This window comes from Callorhinchus milii, unplaced genomic scaffold, assembly GCF_018977255.1.
Source record: "Callorhinchus milii isolate IMCB2004 unplaced genomic scaffold, IMCB_Cmil_1.0 Scaffold13, whole genome shotgun sequence".
Lineage (NCBI taxonomy): Eukaryota > Metazoa > Chordata > Chondrichthyes > Chimaeriformes > Callorhinchidae > Callorhinchus > Callorhinchus milii.
Window position 1 is genome coordinate 2,835,636 of NW_024704754.1, and position 20,543 is coordinate 2,856,178.

General features: G+C 42.3%; 1 protein-coding gene across 3 annotated transcripts in view; it reads right to left on the bottom strand.

Annotated features, from left to right (window-relative positions):
- Nucleotides 1-772: 772 nt before the first annotated feature.
- jade2 (jade family PHD finger 2) overlaps nucleotides 773-20,543 on the bottom strand; it is a 74,760-nt gene continuing 54,989 nt past the window's right edge. For all 3 annotated transcript variants that reach the window (XM_042339868.1, XM_007901296.2, XM_007901298.2), the window contains 4 exons: nucleotides 14,657-14,785; nucleotides 9,619-10,526; nucleotides 5,452-5,495; nucleotides 773-1,036 (listed from right to left, as the gene is read on the bottom strand). In XM_042339868.1, coding sequence (XP_042195802.1) covers nucleotides 5,454-5,495; nucleotides 9,619-10,526; nucleotides 14,657-14,785 — 1,079 coding nt within the window. In that variant the 3' untranslated portion in view covers nucleotides 773-1,036; nucleotides 5,452-5,453. The remainder of the gene's footprint in view (nucleotides 1,037-5,451; nucleotides 5,496-9,618; nucleotides 10,527-14,656; nucleotides 14,786-20,543) is intronic.

Consider the following 20,543-nt stretch of genomic DNA (forward strand, 5'->3'; position numbering starts at 1 on the left):
CAGAATGTATGATGGCACCGTATAAATGCGAGTGTGTTTGGTTAGTGTTGGACGCTGCTGCAATTCTCTCTCCACCCCCTCACCCTGCGCATTATTTGAATGACTACCGAGACACCTGAGAAATGGTCTCCTCAGTAAGTTACAAAAGGTCTATTTGCGCCCGTGGAACTGTTGCCCAGCACACCTTCACCTCCAGGGTGGAAGGTGAAGACTTTGCAGCATATTCTGTGAAGCGCTTGGAGACGTCTAGGAGACGTGAAAAGTGCTACATCAAATGCAAGGCTTATTAGTATTATTATTATTGCTGAGAAAACAAAGAGCGAAAGACAACAAACACGTTACTTGTAAAACACTGCTTTATTAATTGTATGCTGCCAATGAACTGACAAATGCCAAGTTGTCAAACTTAGTAATCGCTGTCTCTGTACAAGGTCTCTCTCTCTCTCTCTCTCTCGCGCGGACTCTGAAGTGCAACTTTGCGCTCAAATTGTGATCCAAAGGGGAACAATTTGAGAACTTATTGGATTCCAAGTCGACACTAACAGCAATGCAAATTGCACAAAGTAAAAACAACTTCTGGAACATCATATTGCTTTAAAAGGTTGCTGACATGGAAAATGTACAAAAGATTATAGGTTTGCAGTTTATACGATTTCTTTTGCACTAATGGAAAATACATTTCTTCTCTACAAAGGATTTTATAAGTACTCTAATACAAGAAAATAAATATTGCGAAAAAAGCCAAAAAATAATTTAAAATAGCATTTCTTCTTTTATATATATATCATCTCCATTATTCTCTTTTTTTTTATTATTATTAACAAATGGCACATCACTTTTCCTTTGAAACAAAAGACACAGAAGGCCTCCATCTCGCCACAGTTGTGTGATCTCCTGCGGTTCGTGTTGAGTTGTGTTATTTTACATGTGGTGTAGGAAGCAACTCAACGCAGACAAACCGACACGAATCCTCTTCCTTTGCGTTTCCTGTAATGAGTACATATGACGGAAGAAACTACTCGGCAGGCAGTGTGATCTAGGATTGGAATACAGTATCAGCAAACGCCATTGAGGATAATATTGTAACCATTTAATAAGCACATTGAAACAAGCTCTAGTAAACGGCAGTGTGTTCAGTAGGTTCTGTTTGTTCCTATGGTAGGTACGTACTGTAACTACAGCCTAAAGCTTGAATATGGAAAAAGGTTTCTTCTATTCTGTAATGTATATCTCTGTCTACGCTACGTTACCAAACCTACGACGTCCTTTACAATAATTACGTAAGCACAGGTGATCCTCAGAGTCTCGGCCTGACTCTACTTCGGAAACTGTAATAATAATATTGTTGTTATCATTTCGGAAACTCATTCTGCCTTTCTTTTCCTGAAATTCCCGGTAATTTTGTCACGTTGCTTGAATATATTTTTGCGTCGGTTACGATTCCGACCTGGCCTGACTGCTCGCTCAACGACCTGTTTAATGACTCCAAATCAATGGTCGACAGTGGCGATATTTGATTCGCATAAGTAGTGCAAACGTCCTATTATAAAAGTAAGTGGGAATCAACATCAAATCAACATCACCAGGCTGGACACACCGGGGTAATTTGTTGTAATCTTTCTTGTTCAAGTGACTAAGTGTTCAGTTTTTTTTAAAAAAAGTAAGAATCGAGGCAAATTTTCTGCTTCCAAGATATTTCACCATTAAAATTGCATTAATGGATTGTCACAATGGGCCTTGAATGTCCCAACCAGTTCCCGACTGAATTAAATCACCCATAAAATTAAATCAGTGTAAATGATAAACAGATACCAAACTGGTGAGCAATTTCAAGGCTGTCACCCAGCAGATTCACACAATGGTTATACAGTAAATTGCTCAAGATTAGATATAACATTACTATAACCCTCAATGAGTTTACAATCTGTTACTTGCACCCAAGTATCCGTTAAACCGTTCCAAGACGGGCAGCTTTACTGAGCGAACGTTTGCTTTTTTTTTTCTGATCTTGTGGGGCAAAGACAAGAGCCTCCGAACAAAACATTTTAAAAGGTGGTGAGGAATTCATTTAGACGCGATAGGGAAGGGTGCCATCTTTCAGAAGACGCCCGAGAGACTAAAATGGACGGCCACTAAGGCGTATGCCAGTCTTTTTGAAAGAAAAACATTCCTAAAGCCAGATTGCTGGTCTCAATCCTGTCACATTTCATCTTTTAAGAGGATTTAAAATCTTTTTTTTAAGTTATCGTCCAAGTGAGAGGATGAGGAATGAAACATTTTGGGGAAGGAAACACTTTGGACACTGTGTGCTCGGTATAGGACGTTTAAAGCTTTCTTTATTTTACTCTGATCTCAGTGTGCCCACAAAAGTAGTCACTGCACTTTACAGTGAAGCACTTTGAGGTGTCCTCCTGATGTGAAAGACGCTACATCAAACGCAAGGTTTGTATTAGGTTTATATATACAAAGTCAAAATTTGGCACTAAATTGTCAGTCTTATTGAGGCTGTGTGATAGTTGGTGTGGAAATGTTCCTAGAATATGCGTTGTCTTCAACAAGGATTGATGTCGTCTTCCTCAACAAGAAACATCTTGAAAACAAAAAAATAAACTGGGATCTGTTTGGGGTTCTTCTGTGCCGATTGTGACATTTAAAACATGGCTTTGAAGAGGCTCGAAATGCACTTTAAAACTCTTCCAGACATTTGCTGCTATGAAAATTGTAACAGAGATTTCCCCACTGCTTCCCCACACACAAAATCAGCGCAGTAGAGTTGTGTCATCTCACCAGCTTTGTTGGCAAGCTGATGACAGTCACGTAAAAAACTATCAACAAAACACACGCTGCTGCACATGTTACTAAGGCTTTAGAAAGGTCTGGAATGCTTACGTCAAACAATAAAACTGATGAGGTATTTCCTCCAACAATAATTTTGACTCCTTCACAAATTACGTTGTGAAACTTTTACAATTCTGGGGTAGGAACTCACAAACAAACAAACAAACAAACATTTGGGGGTATGGGTCGATGAATGAGTTTGACACTGAGAGAGTGAAAAAAAAGACACAAAACCAGTAGCCGCTTGTTTGTAGAACAAGTCACTATTTAATGTCTGACAATCCTTATTTTATTCTTAGTTTAAAACGGTTTCCCTGAAGGGTGTTTACCACAAAATCAGGTGTATAATTTGCACTGGTGTCTAAATCTAAATAAATTTAAGTGCCGTTTATACAACAAATCTTACAGTACTTGCACCGACCACATCAACCGATTTATTACAAGATAAACTCTGAGAACAATGAGAATGATATGCGGATTTGAGTTCTATGGTTTGAAACAATTCCTGAATCATGAAAAGGGATACATAAGCCATCAACATGCAGAAATCATAGTTGCAGTGTGAAATTGATTAGAATCTATTATTAGTTCTATGGAGAGTTTCGATGCATAAATCTATCAGAAATTGGTTATCAAATAGGAAGATGTGGACCAAACGGTAAGTAAATGAAAAATAACACTGAGAGCGACGAATAGATTATGTATTGATTGATATGAATCACAAATGCTCGGTACATTTCAGAAAAAGAGGTTTAATTCAAACGCACTTTCACTTACTTTTCTGTAAGCATTTTGTGGGCACGACTGAAGTTAAAAATGCAACTATTCACTAGAGGGAGTATGTGTAGCATCTAACTGAAAACAAGGCTTAACGGGATAGGGCACACATACTCCGTGGGAGTCCAGACCACCCTATATTCCCCCCCCGGAACACGCCAGTCACCCGCTTTCTCTCTGAACCTGTTCTTTTGGTCTTGAACGTGTAGCTGAGCGACAGTCTCAGTCAGGTTTCAGAACGTAGAGCTTGAGTGGGAGGAAAGTGCACGGAATGGAAATGTCCGTGGGAGGGAGACATAAGCACGGACGGAACGGCGACCGAGCAGGACTTAAAAGAACAAATAATTATCTTTTTGTGCGCTCTTATCAAACACTGAATTAATAGGTTAATCTGTGTGCAAACAAAATAGAGCAGCGTACCTGCACAGAATGGTTAGCTATTGGTCTATGCAAACAGAACATTTAAGTGCAGTAATGTAATGAAGTACTAACACAGTGTTACGACAATTAGATGAGGGGAGTGAGGAGGTTATTGACCCACACACTGGTGAGTTGTTGACCTCATCAGCAGTATTGTAGGGAGCCACTATGTGGAAGCCTTAAGATGGGATGGAATGGGAGAGTTTTGCCCTTGGCCACTGTAATGCTACTTATAATGTAATGACCAACCCAGAGCATCATTGGCTTGGCAGAAGTAAAGGAGCATATCACTTGTCCTCTCGGCTGATGTGTGGCTAGACAAACAGTGGAACTGAAGAGAAAATCGTGGGATTTCTCCCACATATTTTTTAAAAAAAAGACACTTTTTTTTCCGAATCAATTCACCTCTGTTCAAATCTTACAGTTCCGGCCTTACTTTAGGTCAACGATTTTAAAAAGGACGTTGATCTGATGAAAACAAACAGCTGCTGATTGTTTGATGTCTTTTGCACTCTCTGCGATGATACATTGCACGTGAATCACCAGGGAGTTGATACAAGCAGTGCAGAAGGGATTTCACGACAGAATTCCTTTGGATTATAAGGGCAATTGTTGAAAGGGCCAGAATATAAAAAAAAACTAACAGATCGATTGGCTGTCAGCATTGCTGTTGCTGCATATGAAGGACCAGGTAATCTCATACAGACCAGCAAATGCCACCCTCCTCAAACAGGCTAATTTGACAATGTAGGAGCCAAAAGCAATTCATAGATATTAGTCACAAAACATCCAGTTCATTTTTCTGATCTTTTCATTTCTCACTGTGGTTCCTACTCTCCACGCCCTGGAGTAGTAGAAGGAGAGCGACCTGCTCAGCTCTTAGAATGTAAATCTGACTGCCATGAGTGTCCAGCCTGTCACTGTCTAACGAATCAAGGGTTCAGTATTTTTGGATCCCCAATAGGGCATTAAATCACCATCAAGGCACCATTAAATCAGAGGATTTTGCTCTCATGCACTGACAGTTTGACCCATGAAAGAGTACCGGAGTAAAAGGCAAAAATGCCCTAACCCCAGATTACATTCTCGTCTTTACAACACTTTGGCCTTGTATTCTATCAAAAAACACTATTTCTATACTGAGGTGAAAGGGTCATTAAGCACTTCATTGTCACTGAAATCTTGCCTATCAGCAATGGCTACTACAATAGTCATGCTTTACTATTAGTACAACATATATATAGACAGTACAATAATCACAGGTTTATATTGTGCTAATCCATGATTATTTTACTATCAGGACATTCCTATGTTGTTGAATAAGTTGTTTATTATCTACCACACTGAACAAATATTAACAGAGGGTCTTTGCGGAAGTTTTACCATTTCTTAGTCTACGATCAATAGACCTCTTACCCTTAAAGCAATGAAGCGACTTTACTTGGAATAAACTCTGTGTTCTTTATGAATCAGCATCATGGGAGAAAAAGAAAAGCACAAATTAAGAATATTTGTGTTGAGTTGTGATTTTGAGAATTCAGTTTGTTGGTCCTGGTGAACAGTTCTATGCCTAATTTACATTCTTTCCAGACTGTGTTGTGTTGTGTTGTGTTGTAATGTGATGATGACACCTATCGGGGAGGAGGAGTTTGGGATGTCTGCATCTCGACAACACTTCATTCGAGGTCTGACAATAGCCGAATTGTCACTTAAGCTTCAAATTGAGCTTCAAACAAAGTTTAATTGTCTGCTTCTGGGATTGCAATCTCCAGCAGTGGACACCAAAGCTCGGCTTCCCAGTAGGGCCTATTGCATTTACAACCAATACTTCAATCTCTGCGATATTGAGATTAGAAAATAATCGATATATGCTGCACATTTCCACTCTTTTTCCGTAACTATAGGTCACAAAGTGTGGTTCACAATTAGCAATAATGCACCAGAAACATCGAATGATATTGGCACCAGACTTTTCCATCCAGATTTGACATCGACAGTGCCTTGTGCTGGGTGGGTGCAATTCCATGAATGTCAGCAACTTGTGGCTCTTCACCATTGTTATCAGGACTGCATCAACCCATACGTTGGTTTGACTGTGAGGCATCGCAACTGACCCTAACCTTAAAAAATATAATCCTCAATGTCAACACAAGCGCACTTTGACACAGCGTCACCGGATAACAATGAGGACTTGGGTTGAATTTCTTCTTAAAATTCTACCTATTTTTAACCTTCATTTATTTGGTGTCTTTTAAACAAGTCAAATGGCGCACCCACAAACTGCGGAGTGACAGGTATAGTTGATAATAAGCTGAAATGATGACCTTCAGATGAAATGGATGAGTAAGGTTTCGTGTTTTGCTGAAGTACTCTTATTGTTAAGGAACACATTCGTGGGAATATAGGTAGGTAGCCTCGACAATACCACAAGTGTCTAAGGTGCAGCCTAAATGAAGCAGGAATGCTCAGCAAGGTGCAAAAAGGGAAGAATAAGGAGTCTGTGATGAGGAAGGCGCTGATTCTTCCACTCACTCCAGTGTCTCACGTGATACAACATGAGCACAAGATATCTCGAGATTACCAAAAATAAACCTCTTATAATCTGAACAAATATATTCACATACAAGTTGTGTGAGTTTTTCCTCGACGTCTATACGCAGAGGGAGATTGACGCGCTTTAAAAGGCCTCAACCCCCGATTCAGTTTAAAAGAGAATCCACCTGTAGGGTGTCAACAGAACACCATTATCCGATAAGCATTTAGAAGATGGCAACGGTAAACATCTTAAGACAATTCAACAGAGTCAACACCTGTCGACTTTTTTTTTACTTCAAGGCAAGAAATGTCAACTTTAGTTTAACAATAGTTAACTCAACAAACCCTGTAGGAAATGACAATTTATCTTGCGATTGTAATGTTTTTTTTTTAAAAAAATGGTAAGTGTGACAATTGGTTTCGAAGCAGAACTTAGGACTCGTGTTAGGTGGGTGATGTTATCCGGCATGGTTTATCTGGGCTTCTTCATGGTTTAATTGGCTGTCCAATGCAGTGGATCCCAGAATTAGTGCTGAACCATGTCAGATCTGACCTAGAAGTGCTTATTACTGCCAGTGAATATACAAACACATAGAAAGGTCCGGCTCTTTCTCATGGCAATCTTCATCTGCATGAGCGAACTTTCCCTTTGCCTTAAACTTTTGTCAGTTTCTTCCATTTAATTAGTTATTTGGCTTGTGGTGTGAGACACGGCTCACGGCATCATGAATGGAGTGGAACTTTACTTGATTTGAGATCTCGTACCACAAAAGTGGATTGTAAGCAGATTTGGTTTTGTTCATTTTAAACAGTCTGCTTAAAGTGCAGAAGAATTCAGTTATTAATTGTAGCCAGATAAGCAAGGAAACTGGTGCTGAATACCATAAGGTGCTAACCTCAGGTCTTGGGGCTAGAGTCTGTGTCTTGGCCATGCTGTAACTGTGTGGATTACGGTAGTTCTAGTTAAATGTTTGAGTTAGTAGAAACTTCCTGTAGTCAGGAAATCCTTGATATTAAGGACAGGAAGTTCCTGTCTTGTATCAGATAACACCAAATTTCACTGCTGCTTGCTGTAAGGCGTAGCGTTGCAATAACAAAACATTCTGCCTTATTTCTAGTTTGATTAGAGGCAAATTCAGTTAAAATTTACATTAAAATGACTGTAATTCAGGTTGCAGGGCTTCACAGTTAGGCACAGTTAGAATCAATAGATATGCAGAGCTTGGGAACATATTAGTTTGCCCATGGAAACTACTTAAATGGAAGTAGCTGATACTTGCTTCAAGTTATACAGAGACAAATAATGCCTGAGCATGAGGACAAGGAGCTAGTGCTTCACACAAATGTTCAAGCCATTGAAAGTGTTACAGCCAAATTGCACTTCTAGTTGCTGCTCGGTTTTCTTTAAATAAGATATATTTTAAAATCTTAAGTCGGAATTTTATCAGCAAGATTCACATCTCAATATGTACCACCTGCTATTGTTGACCAATAATTCTGTGTAGCTCCATATCATGTAATTGCAGGGGGAGAGGGTGGGGAAGTGTGAGGAGGGGGAGGGGGGTCCTATAATATTATGCTGCTGGGTCAGTGCATAATGAAGTTAAATGATAGGAAATGTGTGTTTTAGTGAGTATTCATACACTCTGTATTACAGAGTATAACACTCTGGTAATATGATAAAGCACTCTGTTTTACAGAGATACTGGGATAAAACACTCTTCAATATAATACACAGTGTGTTACTAGATGCAACAATCCTATAAATCTATAAATAAACTTTGAGTTGTGGGTTTAAACAATGCTGAATATTACATAATAATACACTGTGTAATACTGGGTATAACAATCCTATTATATCATTACATATTCAGACACTGTTGTGGTTTCGATTTAGACATTTGTCTGCTTTCTAACATTTCATAAATGTACAGAAAAGATGTTCGCTTTCACCAAGCAGCTGTGAACTCAGTAACTTCACCTTCATGTGACTGTTTCCCTCAAGTGTCTATTTGTGCTTTTTTTATTCAATAGGTAAATGCCATGAAAATCGATTTCTTTGTTGAAATTTTTTTTGCAACTCTTTCCACATTCAATATTTTAACCATCACCAAATGGGATTTTTATTTGTTTGTTTAAATGCAATCATCAGGGCCAGATGTTTATCCCCTCATCTGCCTCCCAAATCATCATCGTGCCACAGCAAACTGCAAACTGGGATTCAGCAACGATCATTCCCACCCCAGAAATATTGTATATGTGACTGTTGTAGCTCGCTGTTTAGACCCTTATGAGCAGACTGTATCACATGTAGGATAGTAGGTGGCCGGCCGGTGGTGAGTTATAAGACAGTAATTTGATTCACTCTGTTTTGATGATACCACAAATCATGAGTAGAAACTCAGTGTGCACAATCACAATCCCCCCACCGATAGATTGATCGATCGATCCATCCATCCATCAATCCATCAATCAACCAATCACTGTCTTAAACTTACTGCCAGCTGTTGGTTATCTTTTATAATATATAGTGTATAGTTTCTTGGAAGGTAACATTAGATTTTTGCCTCTTGGTATCGTCTGCGATACAAACAACACAATGTAGATGGAGTAATAATGAAGGGGACAGCAATGTGATACCTGAAGTAGAGGCTGGCACCAACCACTCATTGTATTAGGAAAGAATTTCCCAACACATCCACTGGAACGTAAACTACACACTATATACTATGCAAAGCAATGCAAGGTGCATGCTGATACATTACTATTTGAAAGTCACATACTATTTGAAAGGGCTTCTATTCACTAGGATCTTACAAGCTCACTGGACGCAGATATTCTAGTTAACGTGAAAGCTGGAGGACAGAGAAGAGAAAGTTGGTGACACTGAAACTTTACCCATTAAATTGGTACTTGCAGAGTAAGCAATGAGTAGGTCAGATTACTAACGGAAATGAGAGTGAGTTATAACCAAGGATTTGAGCCATGTGAACATTCCATCTCCAAAAAAAAATGGATGCTTTAAGAAGCCAGAATGCTCCTTCTTACCACCTCACCACCGCATTTCCGGTGGACAACCACATTATCTGCATTCAGCCGCTGAAGGCTCCTGTCACCGGAGGACTCTGTGTCCGAGTCACTCATTTCAGCATCAGAGAAGTAGCCGTCTGTCTCGTTTTCAAAGAGCAGTTTGACCTTTGTTGGCTCTTTGGGCCTTTTCTCTCTGTCCGAACACATTTCTCTCTGTCCGAACCCATTCCCCAAATCCTGCTTCTGCACTTGCGACTTCCTGTTGCTTGCTTTTGGAATTTTGAAACTTACCCACGACTTGGGGCTTGTGGACGTGTTAGGCACTTTAACTGAAGAGCTGGGTTTGGGCGAAGCAGAGACAAAATAATCCAATGTTTCACCGATCTGACCAGTATTCCCATTCGGTGATGTACTGGGAAGAGCTGTCTTGGAGCAGGAATGATGAGAGCCCTGCTTCTTGTTGGACTTTCTCACTTCGCTGGCCTTCTTGTGACTCCCATTGGTCTTTGAACCCAGCGCTTTTAAGTCTTCTGTGCAAATATCTTGGCTTTGAAGTTCATTGGGAGAATCAGGCCAGAAGATGCCATCCTGTGGATGGTCAATCTGCTTCTTGTGTAGACTCTTGGGTTGAACGATGCTGGTGCGATCCTTTAAGGATTTAGGATTGCTGTTTTCCCGTGGTTTGTGTCTGGACTTTTTCTTAGGAGTGTAGGATGGTTCTGCTGGAGCATCTGTGGCACGGTTCATGGCACCAATGCTTAGTAACGACTGTTCGTCCTGTAGCAGTTCATTCGAGAGGAAGCTTGTTGTCTCCTCGGTTCCTGGACTGCTATTTAATGACCAGTGGCTCAGGAGGTTTTCTGTCTTAACCTGAACAGTCTGTGTCAGCCAATTTTTCAGAAGTTCCCCATCTAATGGAATGGAGCCTGGAAAAATAACAATGACATTTAATAACAGAATAATTACATTTAATAGAGCACCTCTCACGTCAGGAGGATATCTCAGAGTGCTTAACAGGTTACACTGTATAGTGGAGTGATTGCGTATTTTATAGTCATGCACACAAGTGTAGAATAAGTCTAAACTCCCTGCGACTTCCCAACCCACAACATGATCCAGATTGTGTCAAGATTTACTCTGTCTTTGTAGTATTTTACAGCATGCAGATTTGGGAAAATTCTTAAATACAGCTTTAATTTTGAAACCGTTCTTTCACCTCAAGTTCTTTAAAACAATGTCAAAGCTAAGACCGAATTCAATAATTTGCTAAATTTTGGATGCTGTAAAATGCTAGATAAATATCGTAAACAAATCTAGATCCAGCTGCGATTTCTCCCCACCAAATGCATTATTGCTCAGTTTCAGGGCAAGCCACCATCAAATTGAAGGCTCTATCAGAGAGAAAATAAGTTTGTGGCATACAATTGAGCACAAAGATTCCTGCAGCGTAAGCAAACCATTTTCGTTACTCTTAGGGTTTCATCCATTATTTTTGTTTCAAAAAAGAAATTGTACCTATTGTTTTTACTGCTCATGAGCAAAATATCCCAATAGCATGGTCTATCATCACCGACATTAGCAAATCTTTTGGCCTGTGTACACTGTCTTCTAGTTTAACAAACAGTGTGTATTAGACCTCAATATTATTGTTGTTCACCAAACACAGTCTGGGCTGGATTTAAAACCAGGTCTCAGAGGTGAGAGTTCAAGGTGCTGATGCACTGCATCACCTACGTTTGAATTGATTAATGAGTCGGTCATGGATTTGATACTCACTCTTTCGCATTTTGATCCAGGTTAAAAAAAACACATTAAAAGAATTTCATCCCCTCTGAAACCTGAATCTTTCTATCTCCGCTAATTTTCTACGATGCCACCACCACCCCCCCCCCACCCCCAAACTCTCCCAGGCCCCAAGCTGTCAAAGGACAACGGGGACATAAAACATGTCCTCACAACCTCCCAAGCAAGTCAGGTGGTGGGATGGCCTCTCCGGCAAGGCAAGCCAGTGACCAGATGCTCAAGTCAAAAGGTCGAGAAGTGACGACATGATTAATGAGTCGGTCATGGTCAGACTATGGTGTTGTAGAAATCCAAGTCCGATGCTGCAAACCAGATTTACTCTCAACGTCAACTGCTTAATTCCAGCTCCTCCTTTAAGGGACCTTGCCAAAGAGACTTGGAATTGCTTCCTGCCTCCAAGGTACTGAGTGACATATTAATTTAAGCCAGAAGTCTCTCTCTGTAACCCTTTCCTTGTGTCGTATGACGCGAAGCTCGGAACCATGGATAAGAATTGTTTGACCACGTGTCTTATGTATGTGCCACAAGCTCAATCTGCCTTGGGATTCTGTACAGTACCGATCGGAGGCAGCGTATTGATACCGCGCCATCGAGTGGTGAGGGGTGGGATTGCTCGTTGTATTCCCCATACCACACATTCACGATCTCAGTCAAGCCGACAGACAGACAGACAGACAGACAGACAGACAGACAGACAGACAGACAGACAGACAGACAGACAGACAGACAGACAGACAGACAGACAGACAGACAGACAGACACTGAGCGACACAGTGGAAACGCTATTGTTTCATTTGTGTGATCTAGCCTCCGATGCAGCTCTGAATCACATGATGAAAGAATAAAAGATCTGGACTTTCTCTTGTCAGCTTGGAGCGTGCTATGAGACATCGGTTTGACCAGCTCCACCCATTTTCCTGATAGACCTGGCTCGTAGTACATACGCTACACACCCTGCCAACAGGCCCAACTTCAAAGCCTTGGTTAGACCAATTTGGAGTACTGCGTCCAATTCTGGTCTCCACGCTAAAAGAAGCAAAAGCAGCGACGGAAGGAGTACAGAGTAGGTTTACGAGGATGATACCAGGGCTGTTAGGTTACTGCTATCAGGACAGACTGGATAGGTTAGGCATTTTTTCGCTAGAGAAGAGACGTTTAACGGGGCAAGCTAATAGAAGTTTAAAATCATAAAAGGATTCAATATGGTTGACATAAATAGGCTGTTCCCACTAGTTGGGGAGTCTGTACTTCAAGCAGAAGGTAGTGAGATTGTGTCTGGAGCAGTTGTTGAATCAAACAGTACAGATGCATTCAAGAAGAAACTAGACCTTTACGTGAGGACCAGGGGAATAGAAGGGTCAGTGAGGGAATAAGGAATGGGTGAAGCCTTGTGTGGAGTGTAAACACCAGCACGGACTGGTTGGGCCGAGTGGCCTGTTTCTACGCTGCATGTTCTTTGTAAATCTTTGTTGCCTTTCTTTATCACCATCACACACACCCTCCAGATATTTTAACTCAACAACGCCCCACTCCCTTATCCCATTCCTCCACCACTTTCATCCAATTCCGTCCGTCGGAATTTATACATTTCGCGCCTGGTGGTGTGTGGGCGAGTGTTACTCAGCACTTCTCCATCCTAAATGGCATTTTCCAACCTTCAACATAAACGTTGAACAACATCCGTCTTTGTCGCGTGTTTTTCGCCTACGTTTGAAATTGCAAATCAGCAGCAAATATAACATATGTGCTTCTTGCTTCCTTATTAGCGTCATTTATGCAAATTGTGAAACTTATCACTTCCCTCCAGTTCTGATAACATCCATTTAAAATGTCTCACTTTCTTCTGCCAATGAGCCTTGATCCACTTCAGTAATTCCATTCTCTCTACGCTTCTTTGCTTCGAGACTTCGTCATATGTGTTCAAAAAGGCAAACTGGATGGCTTACTTACATCTATAAATGGGTGAAGATCTGAGTTAAGTGCAAAGGCCAACCACCTTTTAGAAGTGGATCTAATCCTAGACTGATGGCTGAAAGTTTCCTCTCTCCTGCTGTCTATGGTGATCTTACATGCAATGATATAGGGACACTGAGCAAAGAATAATTTGCTACAGATTAGGAATCTGAATTGGGAAAGATTTTAAAGAGAGCTGGAAATAGAAATGTCTACTGTGGTGCATGAGTATCCATCCTATCATTACTTATCCCCCCCACCCCCCCCCACCCCTGAGTCAACTTCTGCATCAACACAATCTCACACCCATCTCGGTCAAGAAAGTAAGTCGAATTCGGAAATGATAATGATAATGTGAGGATGTTAGACAATACCAGTTTCTCAGCTTTCTCTCAACTGTCATGAGCTGCTGTTCATTTGGCTTTAGGTGGTTTTTCAGCCTATTTAACGGTGCCCGGAACTGACTCTATGTGGACAAATTAACAACACATAGGATCACAATGCAGAGCATCCCCGGGTCATGTTGTCAATGCTTCAAGTCACTGAATAGGTTCTTGATAGCATGTGTGGATTCCCTAATGACTACAAGATTAGATATGGAATCTCTGCAAACATTTGGTCTTCGATCTGGAACAAAGCCGTATGATGGGTGCTGTGAAATCATACATATCCCCGTCACAGCTACCTACAAACTTTGAGTTTCCGATACAGGCTGACTCCACTGTAACATGTCCTGGATTAGCTTGGGTCCATGGCAGACTTACACAACAATTAGCAACAACTTGCATTTATATAGCGTCCCACAACACTTCCGGCCTCTGGTACTTGCTGGCCAGCTTCAGGCCTCTGAGTTTAAGGACCCAAACCGCTGCGTTATCACGCGCTGTATCTTGGTCTATTATTGGTCAAAGTGAAAAAATTGATGCCCTGCCTTTCTAATTCAAACTCTTTTTGAAATCAGTTCCCCCTCACTCACACCATTTGTTATTTTCTTCCCTTCAGTAACCGCCTCCCCTGCCCACCACGCCATTGGTCCTTGCTGTATAGAGTAGGCAGGTAACCTGCTCCCATAACGTTATGATGGTGCAGGAAGTATACAGAAGCATCTGAGGAGATGATATCCCCTCTGATTTACCTCTCATCCTTTCGGGAAGCAAGGGACTAGCTCCAATGGAAGATAAGGGAACGTGGGAATTGTTATAGACAAACTGTTGTCCCACTCAGTGACAGAGAGCCCTGGAGTACAAGCATGCTACTCCTTAATGCTTTTGCTTTAAACAATAATGGACAGATGACTTACCGAGGTGCTTCAATAAGGACCCTGTTTCACTCTTTAACTTGCCTTTCTTCTCATGACTGCTCTTCTGTTTGTCTTTCCCACGCTCCTTGGTTTCGCCCACTTTTCCTTTGTTTCTTTTCCCCGGACATCCTGAGGCAGAGAGAAAGTAACACAAACTGAGCCTCACATCTGACACCAGTGCCACTCAGGGTGGCCCTGTATTGTAATCCTGTGCACTGAGATTGCCTAAAATAAGTGACCGATACTTTTATTACTGAGCGAGATGCGGGGTGGGTGGGGAGCGGTGGAAGATTGGAACAAGAGTATCATACAAGTAGGATAGAATCAGGAAACATCCCAGTCTGCTTTTACCCATCATCTTATATCTTAGCAGATAATGAGTTAATAAGAGGTAATCTATCGGAAGAGTCTAAATTTGGGCACCAACCTACAAAGCCATCAGCACAGAGACGTATCAACAGTGACTGAGCCTCCAAAAACATTTCAATAGGATCAGAAGGGCAAGAACATTTAAGCATGAAAGTTCAGTCTGCCCCTTTCACACATCTCATTTACATTCCCCATCTTTACTCGCACTCGAGTCCTAGTAAAGTCAGTGTCCCTAAAATAGCTCTTCCATCAATAGAGCTGAGCATTACAGATATGGAATGTAACCGCAAGGTAAGTCCCACTTAAGACTCTGTGCCTCTTAGTCCACTAAACAGTGCACTTTTGGGCCATTACTGCATGAAACAGAGTTTCAACTTTGTGTCAACATTTTTGTATCAGAACCAAGAGAGAGTAAAAGGCAAACTGAGGGATGTTGCCAACAAATGGGAAACCTTAAACAGGAAGGGCGTGTCGGGTGGGAGAGGGAGGACCACGCAACGGTCAGTGTTCCTACTCCTGTGTTGTGTGCGGATGTGAATGCGAAGGAGATGAGGACGAGACAACAACAACAACTTGCATTTATACTGCGCCCTTCAGACGGGGTCTCGGAGCGCTTAACTGCACTGAACTGTGATCTCCCCTAACGTATTCAAGGCACTCACTCACTAGCCAGGTGACATGTATGATTTCTCAAATCTAATATTGGGCCCTTGATCATTAAGTCCAGACACATGAAGGCAGTGCCAACTTGGGCAGCCAACCATCATCACATAGCTCTTCCGCTGTTTTGATTCGGTAGCAATCGGTTCATGGTGGCAGGTGTGGACATCGCCTGGGATTCAGCAGCTTTCAAACAACACGTGAAGGTTGCTTTACCGCACGGCAATCGATGAAGGACATTCGGAAGCGAGATATTCCGAGCCACTTGCAAAGCTATTCTATCTCTCCTCTCCCTCCAAGCAGTAAAATTACGGGACAGGCTCCTTAGGGAGGCAGACGGTGGAAGCAGAAAATGTCATTTGTTTCAAGAACAAATTAGATAAGATTTCCGCTAGAAAATAATATCTCTTAGATACAGTATATAGTTTGGGACACGACATGTCAATCGACTGCCAGGATGGTGGAAGGCGAACAAGATAGACCTTGGTCTTCTTTCGCCCAGCAAATTCTTATGCTCTTATATGTTCTTATGTTCCATTCACTCCTGCCTGTCGACTCACTGCTGCTCTGTTGATGCCATTAAACACTAATAATTCATAATAGTTCAATTCAGTGCCACTGGGAACTGGGAACCCAAATTACACCAATTACAAATTTCAACATCTTCTTTGAGCATGGATGAACACAGGTAGATAACAAACACTGTCTGCTAATACAGTGTCCCTGGGCATCTCGAATGGAAGGCTGGAAATTCAAAGGAGTAATTCCTTGGAGTGCCTGATGGCAGAATGGCTCAAACAGAAACACTGATGGTGCAATTAAATAGACTTCCAACATCCTTAAGGTAGAACAAAGCAGCTCACCTCACAGAAAGTGAGCTTATCAGGTTTCATCAGATCAATGTGCAATGCTAGGTGTTGGGTGTGTTTTTCTTTTAGGGTGGAATAGTTATTTTAAAAGAATGTGCCACGTACTCCTCAGAGGCTAAGTGGGCGAATGCATCACTTGGTTATTATTTATTTCCAGTTAATCATTTTTTGATTGAGACTTACATTTAAGTCCTGTTGCTTAGTGGTTAGAGCACTCGATTTGCAAGCAAGAGGACCTGGGTTCGATTCCCAGGCGAAACATTGGGCAAGATCCCTTACTCCACACGCCTCTGTTTACCTAGCAGTAAGTAGGAACCGGTTGTCAGTTGATTGGCGGATTGCTTTTCCGGGGGTAATAAACCCTTCAAAATAATAATAATAATTTGCACTTTCAGACATCCTCTTGATGTGAACTGCTCAATATCAAATGCAAGGATTTTTATTATTTTGGCAAGTACTTTGAGATACTGCTCCACATGCAAGGCTCTGAAATGTAAATTGTAGTTGTTCATTGGAGCATAGAAGGTTGACGGAGGAAATGATAGAGGTATGCAAATTATCTTGGGATTAGGGAGAAGCTATTTCCACTGTTAAGGGAGTCAGTGATCAGAGGACATAGATATATGATAGTCACCAGAAGAGCAAAAGAAAAGCTTAGGACAATTTCTTTAAGACACAGTTATTGGGACGTGGAATGCCTTGCAAAAAGGGCCAAAATTCCACCTCTGCGGTGTAAGTTCAGCTGATCTCATTATCTACCGTGGGCAATGTAAAGTAGCTGACCTCAGTTAGAGCAGCAATGGGTGGTATTTGAGCCAGCATTCCCATTCCTAATAAAAAGGCTAAAAAATACTGTAGATGTTGGAAATCTGAAATAAAAACAGAAGTCTCTGGGAACACTCAGCAGGTCAGGCAGCATCTATGGAGAGAGGAAAGTAAGAACTGAACTCTGGGTTCTGACGAAAGGTCATCGAACTGGAACATGAATTCACTTTCCTCTCTCCATAGATGCTGCCTGACCTGCTGAGTGTTCCCAGCGACTTCTGTGTTTATTGCCATTCCTGATCTTTATCCAGTGAACCCCTTGTTGTAATACACGCACACAAGTTCACATCAAAGAAATTGGGTAACCAGTGACTGCATCATCAGGCCCTGTGTCTTCTCTCCCTGAATGTGCTCGCTCTAACTGCGGCCCAGTGTCAGGGTCCAGGTGCCAAGTGGTCACTCTACAGTGAAGAGGCATTGACAGAAGGCTGTTCTACATCACAGCAGAACCTATTCCTGACAACTGCCGTTTCCAGCAGAGATCTTTGCAAAGTGAACAGGAACAGGGGAATCTTGGCTATTTTTCTCCGCCAATTTCCTCTGCACCACTGCTAAGTTAGAGCGCACTAAAATCGAGAGCTTCAAGACGCCGTCCGGCATGAAAGGGCGCTATATGATTGCAGTTGCTAACTTGCCCAAGTTCAGACAACTGACCACAGACCGGGAATCAAACCTGGGACCCTCCTCTCTCTATGGGTTAAAAGTTTCACAAAAGGCAGTGACTTCACCAACTGAGCCACAGAAAGCTGCCTCGTCAACTATTTCTAAACTCACTGTACAAACAGAAACTGGTCAGGGAGCCATCTAACATGGATATTACTTTACTGACCAATGGTCAAGCTGACTTGAGGGTTAAAAATATTCTAAAACTGTTGTTTGTCCATTTACATTTTCTCGGCTGTCGGGGATCCAGTGCGTGTGTGTGTCGTTCAAGCCCTGATAAGACGAACATTAAAATAACAAAACACCGAGATGGAGGAGCAAGATTAGCTGTTCCCGCATCACAAATGATTATTTTAAACTCTCGTTGTAACAAAATGTACGACTGGAACTGTTCAGCAAACACAGGAAGTGCTGACGTCATCAATATTTCCCAACTGTGACCTGGCATACACACCCTGCACACAAGTGGAGGCAAAGCATTGAATGCTTTCAGTATTGAACATCCTCCCACCCCCCAAAACAACAACAACTTGCATTTATATAGCGTCCTGGAGTTTGTCAAAACTCCACTGGCTCCCTGTCACAGAGCGGATTGATTTCAAGATCCTCACTCTTGTATTTAAATCCCTTCGCACCCTGGCACTCCCTCCCTCCCTCCCACCCCCAACTCTCTCCAACCTGCTCTCTCCCTGCACCGCTACCCGCTGACTCCGCTCCACTGGCCCCGGCCTCCTCCTGGTCACCCGGTCCTTCCGCCCCACCATCAACGGGCGTGTTTTCAGCCTCTACGCCCCGAAGCTGTGGAACTCTCTCCCTCAATCCCTTCGCCTTGACCCCCCGACCCCCCACACTCTCTCCCGATTTTCAGGTCACGCCTGAACACCTTCCTTGTCGACCGTGTCTCGGGTGATATTCCCCCTCCCCCTGGCTCGGCACCCATCATTGTAAAGCGCTCCGAAACTCCGTCTGGTTTGAAGGGCGCTATACAAATGCAAGTTGTTGTTGTAATTGAATGGGGGTAAATGTTGGTCTCGTTTAGTGAGTTGAATTGAATTGAATTGAATAGCTGCATTGAATAGCTCATTGTAGCTGCCATTAGTTTCTAAGGTGCAACCCCAGCATTTTGCCCTGAGCTCAGTTTCATATCTCTGAATGACTCGTTGCAGGGAAATGTGAAAGGCATTTTTGAATTGGGGGCCCCCCCGAGGGTTAATCTTAATCATATGTTCTGCAGCACGTCCTTAGCACATCGTACAGACTAGAATATAGGGGATTCCCTGTGAACCCTTTTGAGTACATTATGCTGATGAAGATGGTTATGAGTGAGAATTTTCAGCTCCTGGATTTTCCCTCAACAAAACGTCTGGTTGATAAGCACAGCAAAGTTCAGTGTCTATCGTTCCTTGAGGTACCCAAATTCTCAGTAAAGTCTTGAGCAACGGATTAAAAACTGACTGTGTAAATGCACTATGCCTCAGAGGATAGAGTTCAAAATCCTCGTCCTCGTCTTCAAGGCCCTCCACGGTCTTGTCCCTTCCTACCTCAGTGACCTGCTAACCTCATATCAACCTGTCTGCTCTCCTCCGCTCAGCAGGCTCTGGCCTGCTCCATCTCCCTCCACCGGCCTGCTCCACTATTGGCAGTCGAGTCTTCAGCCTCTCCGCCCCCACGCTTTGGAACTCCTTCACACATTCTCTTCACCTCGCTCCTACCCTTACCTCCTGCAAGGTACATCTCAAGACCCTCCTCTTCGACCCTGCCTTCAGCCACCCTCCTACCCTCCACCCTCCCTTACCCCAATGCCCCCCTTGCTCGGGTCCAAATCTCTGACTGTCGAGCGCTTTGGGACATCCTCCCGACATGAAAGGCGCTATACAAATAATAATTTTGTATTGTATTGTATGTGCTGTGCTCCTGAGCTGCACTGCTCAGCAAACAGATCCCAGTCCAAATAGGTGAAATTCAATTGACCTCCGCATCCCTGTGTGGCTGGTAACGGAAACCATATTCCTCCCATCCATTTGTCAGCAAATGTCTACAACTGAATTATTCAGTCACTGCATATTCACACCGAACTACTTCAAGTAAAACTCAAGACAGAACAGGTCTCTGATTTACACTGGATCCAATAGAGTTTCTCATTACTGTATACAAGTTATTGGTATCTGAGTGCTTGGAATGGGGTATTTGGAGGGTGAGTGAATAGGCTGCTGGGATAAATATTCCACTTGCAGAAAAATTACTGTTAGATTTGAAGTTTCAACAATGTTGTTCACAAATCTTATCCTTTTTACCACTTTTTCCAAGCACTACCCTGGCAGCTTTAACATTCCCTTTCCATTTGTCCTTGGATCCTGTACGCGCATTGTAAACCTCGACTCAGAGAAACCATGATTTAGATCTGAATCTATGGCTGTTAGACAAATCCATTTATTTCCCCCCTTGACAGGGATTATCTCATTCACTCCATGGTTTCCTCGGTTGGGAAGGGACACAAGTGC